The following is a 9,860-nucleotide window of genomic DNA, read 5'->3' as shown; positions in this document are numbered from 1 at the left end:
GACTCTCAACCACTGCGCCACCAGAGAAGCCCCTGCTGAGCCCTTTTAAGGTTCTTCTAATGGGACGATAGGCCAGTATCATAAGCCTCACCTGGGAGCTGGTTAGAAATGCAGGATCTCAGGCCCACCCAAGACCTACGGAATCAGAATCAGAATCTAACAATATCCCAAGAAGCTATGTGAGCACTTTAAACCTCTGATCTCTCTAAGTTCGCTCCAGAATGCACCCCTCCTCCATCCAGTAATCACCCAAGGTTCAAAACCTGCCAACCCCTGAGCCCATCTTAAAATAACCACCATGAAGCTTTCCTGAGCCCCGTAGCTGGGGCTCTCACAGCTCTGCATCTCTCTGGTTATTGCAGTGATTCTGTGTGTCACTTATGTTTCCTTCAGAGGACCCCAACACAGGTGTTAAAACACGGATGCCAGGCTTCCCTGGTGGCGCAGTGGTTGAGAGTCCGCCTGCCAATGCAGGGGACACAGATTCGTGCCCCGGTCTGGGAAGATCCCACATGCCACGGAGCAGCTGGGCCCGTGAGCCATGGCCGCTGAGCCTGCGCGTCCGGAGCCTGTGCTCTGCAACGGGAGAGGCCACAAGAGTGAGAGGCCGGCGTACCGCAAAAACAAAAACCAAAAACCAAAACCCAAAAAACCACGGATGCCATAGAAGGCTGTCAAAGCAGTGTTTCTCTGTCTCCACTCCACCTGCTCTTCATGAGCTCTGTTTCCCTACGATGCCCCAAGTTCAGGGCTGTCACAGGGGTACCTCAAATGTGCTCGCCAGCCCCCTTGACACTGCCTGGGGCACCTTGGGCAGGGCAATCCCAAGAAAGTGGCTTCTCCCACGCGGTGCTACCCCTGGTTACAGTCTATCTGGGGAGCAGTATCGAGTCTTACATTGTCATTACCCTAACGATTTTCTTAGACGTGACCCCCTTGCCCAGAGCAGCCCCTCACTGTAGGGCTGCTGTAGGTGCTGGTCCCTGAGGACTGGCCCACAAGGCAGTCTAAGTGACAAGCCCCCCACTGGCTGAGACCCATTCTCTCCATCCCCAACCAACAAGAGCTGGCTGTTGCAGGTGAATCTTTCCTTTCTTTTCCCATAAGCTATCCCCACCTGCTCCCTCCCCCTAAACATCCTCGGCTCTTTCACACATATAAACTTGGGGCAGATCCACCTGGAACACAGGAAATGCCTGGATGCTGAAGCTTGGGGGTGAGCACTGCTTAGGTTTATTTATAAACTCAGCCTGACTTCCTGTGGGTACTTAATCATCTCATCTGGAAAGCAGGCTCGCTTTTCCCATCCTCCAACCCCAGTCCCCTACCTGGTGCTGTGCACCGAAAAGATGCTAACTGCTTGTGTGTTATAACAAGGAGCTAGTGCAGCATCTGAGGAAGGGTGCTACGCTGAGAACCCAGAAATGGAAAAATCCCCACAAACTCTGCTGTTCGTCTACTATGTCACCCCAGGCCTGTCACAGCCTCTTTCTTGGCCTCAATCTCCCCATCCGTGAAACAGGAAGATAATCTCCAAGGTTCTGTTTTTATCTGACATTCTGTGCAAGAATAAAGAATGGATTTCTCGTCCTTGAAAGGCAAGGGATCTTAGAGTTGGGGCCCCAGGAAAATAAGCTCTGTCCTCCCTAGAATTCAGAGATAACGTGGAGGAGAACGGAAGGTAGCAGCTGGAGGAGAGTCCCGGGGAAGTGTCTAGAAAGGACCTAATGGGTGTAAGGCCCACTGTGTATCTCACTCTAAGGCCTGAACCGGATGCATGCAAAGGTAAGTGCGCCCCGTGCTAGATGCAGAGGGGGAAGCAAGCGAACTGTGGAAGGGACCAAGGCAGGGACGAGGTGCTGGCTTATGATACATCTAGAAAGCTCACTCTCAGTTCCTCTTTCCTTTGCCCCTGACACTGAGTGGGAGTCTGGGCCAATGATCAAGGCCCACGCGGAAGATCCGGGTTGGGGCGGGGGGTGGGATCAGCCCACAGGGAGGAAGGAAGGAAAGATTATTCACCAAGAGGAACTTTTCCATTCCTCATCTGTGTGTTGTTGAGGAGGGGTCCCAGGGGGACTGGGGATTCTGGGGAACAGCAAAACCCGAACCCTGCCTTCTCGCCACAACTCTCCCCGGGGCCTTTCCCTTGCATGCCCTCAAGCAGGGCGCCAACCCGGACCTTGCACTGGGATGTTCGCAGCATATGCCCCACGTGAGACGTCTCTGGCTCCAAACCCAGCATCTGGAATGCAGGCTCCAGCCAAGTGCATTCTTCTCCAAGGAATCTGGGGACTTCCAGAGCTGCCTCAGAGTGGGAATTTCCACTTGTTTCTCCCATCCTGTGATTGACCCTCCAGCTGGGGAGAGCAGCTCTTCTTGACTGAGCAGAAGTGTCAGGGAGACGGCTACCATCTTCCTGAAGACTTTCTCTTCTGACTCATCTTTCACCTTTGATCTGTTTGTTGCCTGACACTTGCAGTGACTGAGTCACTTTCCAAAAATGGTGATCGCTTCCTGAAGCAGAGACATGGCTTCAAATACTCAGAAGTCTGCCTGAAAACTCAGAAAAAAAAACCCAGAAAACTCCTCTGTGTGACTGTGGGTGACCAGGGGCCAGCTGCTCTCCCTGTCCATATCAAGAATATGGTTTCCTTACATAAGAAGAGGAGATGGACTGTAAGATCTCTACAGGTGCATTGGCTCTAGGAGACGAGGAATGATAGCTACCTAGCAGAATCAAGAGAGAGCAGTTTCAAGATCTCAACATCTTGATTTTTTTAGGGGAATTATATTTTTATTTATAAAGACAAATTATCAATGTCATGAATGAAAGATGATGAATCAGCGTTTAACCTTTAGACAATAAAGAGGTAATAAAAGAATATTGTGGACAAATATATGTCCATAAACTCAACATGCTACATAAAATCAACCAATACATCACAAGAAACAAATTACCCAACCTGAATAATCATATACAAAAGCCTGATATCGATCCAGTTAAAAACTTTCCAGATAAAACCTTCAGACCCAGATGTTCTATTACTTTTCAATATTATGGGGGTTTTGTGGGGTTTTTTTCTTATAGACTTACATTTCTCAAGATCTCAACATCTTTAAATTTGTTAACCTAGACAAAAATCCAAGGAACGACCGGATTCTGGAAGGAAACGGGATGCAATCCACCAAGTCCACAGAAAAGGACACTAATAGACTAGAGAGGAGTTTCCATTAATATGAGGAAAAATGTCTTGGAAGTTCAGGTGAGACGGTCTGGGAAGACATACATGACGTTACACAGTCTCCATTCCTGAAAATAATTGACTCATTCAGTAAGAATGGATAGAGCCGTTGGCAGAGCACTGAGCAAAACAGCCCAAGTCGGGGGTGAGGAGGTGGTAGGGGGGTTAAAAGGAGTCAGACAGAATGCAGTTAAGGCTCCTAGAGGGGCACAAGCAGAGCAGTGCCCAAGTTAATTTGTTCTCTTTGTCCTGCCCTTTTGGAATCACACCCAAGAGCCTGGCATGGCCTCTCCATAGATTCTCTGCTCTTAGATTCTCTAGGAAACCAATATCCATCCTGAGACATTAAGCCTAGTGCCTGTGTGTAGGGATTCTGGAATCAGTGTCCTGGGTGGGAATCTCAGCCCCACCTGCTATTACCTGTGAGATCCTCGACAAGTGAGTTCACTTCAGTTGCGATGTAAGGCAAGTTGGCTTGTTTGGAGGACCAATGAGACAATGCTGGAAATCACCCAAGCACAGGGCCTGGCTCCTGGGAAACACTCAGTGACACAAGCTAGTCCTCTTCTTCGCCATTACTGACCACTAATATGGACCAGATACAGTCATTTGTTCAATAGAACCCATTTCTTCTTACAAATGTAGTAGTGGTTACAAATGTCAGATGGTTCTTCCAAAAAGTTCCATGTATTTCATAGACCTTGTCTCAAAGACTCTCTAAGAAAGAAAGGTCACCAGCTCCTTCCATGCCCACTGGGCAAAGACCAAGCAAGCTCAAAAGCACGAGGCAGTGGAATGGGGGAGTAGAGACCTGAATTCGAGGCTCGGCTTAGCCACCAACATGCCTCAAGGAATCCTATCATATTTGTAAAAGAAAAGAGTTCACTGAAATGAATGCTAAGGTCTTAGGTATTATGACTGCTTCTGGGGTTTCTGAGGAAATCTAAGACAGAGCTGCAGCATGAAGGCAAGTGTTCTAATTCCAGTAATACTGTTCCTTTGCTCACCCCTGCTACCTAGGAATCCAGAAAGAAGCTGGGATAACAGCCGCCGTAGCAAAGGACACGCTTCTTGTCTTGTCTGCCTGCTGTGCTAATCACAGGTTCCAAATCCCATAATGACTTAAGGACAAGGAACATCCCCGACTCCCCTTTAGATGTCGGCTAGTTTGGCAGAGGCTGAGGACAGAGGGCACCCAGGTAAATGACCAGACAGCCAGCTGGAGAATGTGCCCCTTTCATATGTCCTAGTCATGACAGCACAAGACACTGGGTTCTTCTTGGGGGAACTCAAGCAGGTTACTTAACTTCTCTGTATCTTCGTTGCCCGGCTATAAAATTGGAATGAACAATACCTACTAGATGGGGTTGGAGAATTGAAAGACTTGGCATTTGTAAAGGGCTTAGAATATTCCTGGCACAGAGTAAGTACTGCATTAGTATTACATGAAAATTTCTTTTGCAGCACTACATGATTTAGATGGCTTCTTCCAAGTCTTAAATCCGGTGATTCTAGAATTCACTTTTATAGTTAAAAAAAACCCTATAGTTCAGCTAAGCTTCAATTGTGCCACCATCCTACATTTTAAAGAGCAAGGGGATTTAATACGCTGTTGGGGGAGGCTACCAAGACTTCAGAACCGTTTCTTGGCTTGAAGGTCCCCTGGGATGTTGCTTGAAGGTGGACCAGGGTTAAACCAGGGTTAAGCTCAGAGATGCTTTCATCGTCCTTGTGACCTCTCTTTCTCTTGCTTCCTTTCCTTTCTGCAGTTTTCACTTCGGACAAAGCAGAATCCTTAAGAATAAACCGTTTGGTTTACGTCTGTGGTCTCTCAGGATATAACTGTACCCTGCTCCTCCCATTCCTTTTTATCTCAGCTTCGAATGGAAAAAGTGTCCAGCCCTGACCTACCACTCCTCTCTCCTACTTCCTGGAAATGTCTTCGGGTGCTTCACTTGCTCAGCACTTTCAAGATTGCACTTCGTCATTCATTGAGGATGATGCTGCCCTGGACCAACCTCTCTCCCACTGCTCCACCCTCTTGGTTTTCAATAAAAGGCAGGCAAAGCCACTGCAGGAGCAGAGAGGCTGAGACCAATCCAGAAACGAACAGCTCCCACGCTGAATCTTGAATCCTCTCCTTCCAACATGAAGGTGTCCGCAGCCCTCCTGTGTCTGCTGCTCACAACAGCCGCCTTCAGCACCCAGGTGCTCGCTCAGCCAGGTAAGCCCCCTGTCTCTTTCCCTTTGAAGCACATCACCCCATCCCTGGGTTATGATGGGCCATCAGAGCAGAAGGGTACCCACACTCTCGCTTTAACTACAAGATCAGGAAAGTCAGAGAGGCATAGGAGTGAGCTTGATCACAGAGCTTCCCTTGGGCAGAGCCTGGATGAGAATTCCAGCTGCAGACCCCAAATCCAGCTCCTTCCAGGACTCCAGCTCTGGAAGCCTGAACCCAGAGCAGTTACTGCCCTGGCTCCTTTCAGCAAAATTTGGGGACTGGGATATAAAGAGAGGGGGTTCTCTGGCAGGGTATTTCCAGATACTGTGGAGGGCAGAGGAGGAGACCTGGAATCTGGACTCCAGAGACTCAGTTTTGCAGAGGCAGTGGGTACCAGGGAAACTCACAACCAAGCATCGATTACTTGGAGCCTAAAGGGGACCCACAGCTGTGTCCCTGACCCTGATAACTTGGATTATTAGCTCCTCCTAAGAGCACTTGCAAAAGTTATTTAGTTTTTTTTTAAAGTTATTTAGTTTTAACAGAGCTCCCTTCCCTCAGTTCATTATCGATGCTGTATACCCATTTTAGAGCATAGGAAACTGAGTTTGTATGCTATTCTAGCATAGGCAGAAGTATTGGGATTTAAGCGGTTCTACCTCCACTCCTGACTCCCTTTTGTCTTCTCCTTACTCCTCTTTTCTGCTCTGATTGAGATCAGAAAGAACCTAGTCCATCCTAAAGTGCTTTTTCTTTGTGGTTCTATTTCCAGATGCAATTAACTCCCCAGTCACCTGCTGTTATACATTCGCCAATAAGAAGATCTCGAATCAGAGGCTGATGAGCTATGGAAGAGTCACCAGCAGCAAGTGTCCCAAAGAAGCTGTGATGTGAGTTTAACACTTCAGGCCTCCGTGGTCCAGTTCTTCCTCGGGGCGCTAGGGGCATGGCTCACAAACGTAAAGTCAGAGAGTTACATGACCTAATCCAATATCCAAAGGTGCCCAATGGAAAAACTGCAGCCACAAGGGAAAAAGTTACTCCTAACATCACTCTCCATCTGGGTGCTTATTCAGACCATCCCAGTTTCTTTAGCCTGAAATCAGGATGGCTTTAACTGCGCCATCTACAGGACTGGCTTGCCCTGGGCTCCCTTCTTCCACCTGCTTTCCTCCTCAACTTCCCATGGCAGCGTCTTGGGGTAAATAGGCTGCATTCATAGGCTGAAATCTCAACGGAACTCCATCTAACCGTCCCCTCTCTTCTCCACAGCTTCAAGACCATACTGGGCAAGGACATCTGTGCAGACCCCAAGCAGAAGTGGGTCCAGGAGTCCATGAGACATCTGGACAAGAAAAGGCAAACTCCAAAGCCTTGAGCACTCCCTCCACAACCCGAGAATCTGAAGACAGTTTGTTTTCTTCTGGCTTTCCCTAACTGCCCTATGATGTTATCTTATTATAATTTTAAAGAGTGTGCACTTTATTGATATGAAACCTGATGCCTTAAGTAATATTAATCTTATTTAAGTTATTGATGTTTTAAGTTTATCTTCCATGACTACTAGTGTTTTGTTTCTTTTTTTAAATGGAGACTTGGGCAAATTGCTTTCCTCTGTGAATCCCAATTCTATCCCTGGGATGGCGGGAGGGTGCTTGCAAGGATGATTAATGAAAAACCTTTTTGTTTTACCTTCTAAGTCATTGCTGAAAGTGCTATTGTGGAAATGTATATTATGTAACTATTGAACAAAATATATATATTTTTGTACAAAACCTGTCTTTTGACATTTTCTTGAAGGAAATTAAAAAGCTGAGTATAGGGCTTCCCTGGTGGCGCAGTGGTTGAGAGTCCGCCTGCCGATGCAGGGGAGACGGGTTCGTGCCCTGGTCCGGGAGGATCCCACATGCCGCTGAGCGGCTGGGCCCGTGAGCCATGGCCACTGAGCCTATGCGTCTGGAGCCTGTGCTCCGCAATGGGAGAGACCACAACAGTGAGAGGCCCGTGTACCGCAAAAAAAAAAAAAAAGAATATATGACTTGAACTTATCTTTGATGAATGTATGAGATTTTTCTAGACAAATTACAAGATCATTAAGAAAAGGAGAGGGAATTCCCTGGCAGCCCAGTGCTTAGGACTCTGTGATCTCACTGCTGGGGGCCAAGTTTCAATCCCTGGTCAGGAAACTAAAATCCCACAAGCCATGTGGCATGGCCAAAAAAGAAAAAAGAAAAAAGAAAACAAAACGAGAAGAGTGGGACCAAATATCTAGAGGTAAAAATGATGATGACATGTCCATCAAAGAGGGAGAGAACCAATTAGATGAGAATTGGGCTCCATGTCTGTGTCAAGTGACGGGGAAGATTAGGAAGGAAGGTTGAGTAGAGGGTTTTATTTATTTATTTATATTTTGGCTGCATTGGGTCTCCGTTGCTGTGCACGTGCCTTCTCTAGTTGCAGTGAGCGGGGGCTACCCTTCATTGCAGTGTGCGGGCTTCTTATTGCGGTGGCTTCTCTTGTTGCGGAGCACGGGTTCTAGGCATGCAGGCTTCAGTAGTTGTGGCATGAGGTCTCAGTAGTTGTGGCTCGCAGGCTCTAGAGCGAAGGCTCAGTAGTTGTGGCACACAGGCTTAGTTGCTCCGTGGCATGTGGGATCTTCCTGCACCAGGGCTCGAATCCTTGTTCCCAGCATTGGCAGACGAATTCTTAACCACTGCGCCACCAGGGAAGTCCCGAGTAAAGGGTTATAAATGTCAAGGTGGAAAGTTAATACTCAGCCTCATAGGTTAACAGGAGATGTTGGAAATGTTTGGGCCAGTGAGGAAGGACATGTCCATGTTCAGAGGTTCATAGATGAGTTTCAGTAACTGTAACTTACTGGCTTCCTGCAGACCTGGACAAGTAGGGACAAGGAAGAGGCTACTGCCATGGTCCAGGCAAGAGATTATGAGTGTCTGAATATGGAGTATAAGAGGTAACATCGGAGAAAAATTAGCTGGGCAAAGTGAAATGCTGGGTATCGTAGATGGAGGAGAAGACCTGTGACTTAAGATACAGAGGAAGCTCCTTCTACAACCTACATTCTAAGGGGTCAGCTTTCCCTGAAACCAGAATGCACTTTTCTCCATCACTGTCTCCTAATCCCAACCCCAGGAGTCTGAGATCATATTTTAGATGGATAGGCCTCTTTTTCCAGAATGTCCACCTAAGTTGTCTATTCCTTTGCATGGCTTTTGACCTACCTGTGAGGCATTTGACCCACCTAGACCCAGACAGCTCCTCCACTAAGGAAAGCAAATAACTTGCCCTATGAATAAATTCTGCATGGTGAGTTTGCAGATACCAAGGCCACTCTGGTGGGGAGAGGGCTGCTGTATCAAGCTAGATCAGGCAGTGCCTTTGGCAGTAGGGGAGAACCCTGGTTGGCAGAAGGACACTTAGGTTCTAATCCCGGAACTGGCACTGACTCACTCTGTTACCTAGGGCAGGTTGAGTATTCTGAGTCTCCATCAATAAAATGGGGATGATATTGTATTACATGTAGGAACCCAGCAGACCCTAGGTTTTGGGATCTGGGTGTATGTCTTTTGGAAAACTTTCATTTCTACCACCTAGAGCTGAAGAGGAAGAGAAGGTATTCTGCTTCCAGATTCCTGAGCCCATCCGGAGTCCCTGATTCTGGCTGAGGGATTCCATCAAAACTCCAAGGAACACTCCCAAAGTGCCCTGTACATCGGTCAGCAGACAGTTCACTAGCAGCTGTTAATGGAACTCACTGACCCTCGTGCCAGGCCCAACAGTACCCCCTGCCTGTCCTTCACTCCTCCAATCCTCAGCCCTGACCGCTCAAATTGCAGTGGATGCCAGGAGGCAAAAACAGAATGAAGTGCAAGCAAATGGGGCATCACCATACAGCTTACTGAGCATCAGACCCTCTAATGCCAGGCTGATTTGAAGTGGAGGGTCTGGAAAGAAGGGAGACTTAGGGGCGGGGCAATGCGTGTGCTCAAGTCCCCAAAATTATCTACTCACATTTCCTTTGCAACACATATCTACTCACTTTCAGGAAACCTTGAATCCATTTTTGTTGTTGCTGTTGTTCCAGCTAAGCATGGGATTCCTTGCTCCCTGCATGACGAATCTCTGAGCACATAGCACTGGCAAGAGGCCCTGTTTTAGGAGGGAACGCCAAGTGTATTCATATCCTGTCACTGCCAACAGTCTGTTCTGGGAAAGCTAGGCTTTTCCTATCATGCTGAAAATTCTTCCAGCCTCTTCTCATTGCCCCATTCTAAAGTCACTTCTACATGTTTTAGTATTTGTAATAGCAGCACCCCTCTTCCCGGTACCAAAATCTGTATTCATTCCTTATTGCCACTGTAACAAATTAT

General features: G+C 47.6%; 1 protein-coding gene across 1 annotated transcript; it reads left to right on the top strand.

Annotated features, from left to right (window-relative positions):
- The first annotated feature begins 5,317 nt into the window (after positions 1-5,317).
- LOC136138040 (C-C motif chemokine 2) lies at positions 5,318-7,095 on the top strand. The gene is made up of 3 exons (XM_065896557.1): positions 5,318-5,469; positions 6,242-6,359; positions 6,742-7,095. Exons 1-3 carry the CDS (start codon positions 5,394-5,396, stop codon positions 6,845-6,847), a joined length of 300 nt encoding a protein of 99 aa, XP_065752629.1. The 5' UTR covers positions 5,318-5,393; the 3' UTR covers positions 6,848-7,095.
- Positions 7,096-9,860: the final 2,765 nt, after the last annotated feature.

The sequence above is a fragment of the Phocoena phocoena genome, chromosome 19 (genome assembly GCF_963924675.1).
Source record: "Phocoena phocoena chromosome 19, mPhoPho1.1, whole genome shotgun sequence".
NCBI lineage: Eukaryota > Metazoa > Chordata > Mammalia > Artiodactyla > Phocoenidae > Phocoena > Phocoena phocoena.
This window is presented reverse-complemented; position numbering and strand designations above follow the sequence as displayed.

Excerpts from the sequence above, each read along its gene's own strand:
- LOC136138040 (XM_065896557.1), top strand. The coding sequence starts at position 5,394 with ATGAAGGTGTCCGCAGCCCTCCTGTGTCTGCTGCTCACAACAGCCGCC. Across the intron at positions 5,470-6,241 it reads CCAGGTGCTCGCTCAGCCAG|ATGCAATTAACTCCCCAGTC; the intron begins GTAAGCCCCCTG and ends TTCTATTTCCAG. Across the intron at positions 6,360-6,741 it reads TGTCCCAAAGAAGCTGTGAT|CTTCAAGACCATACTGGGCA; the intron begins GTGAGTTTAACA and ends TCTTCTCCACAG.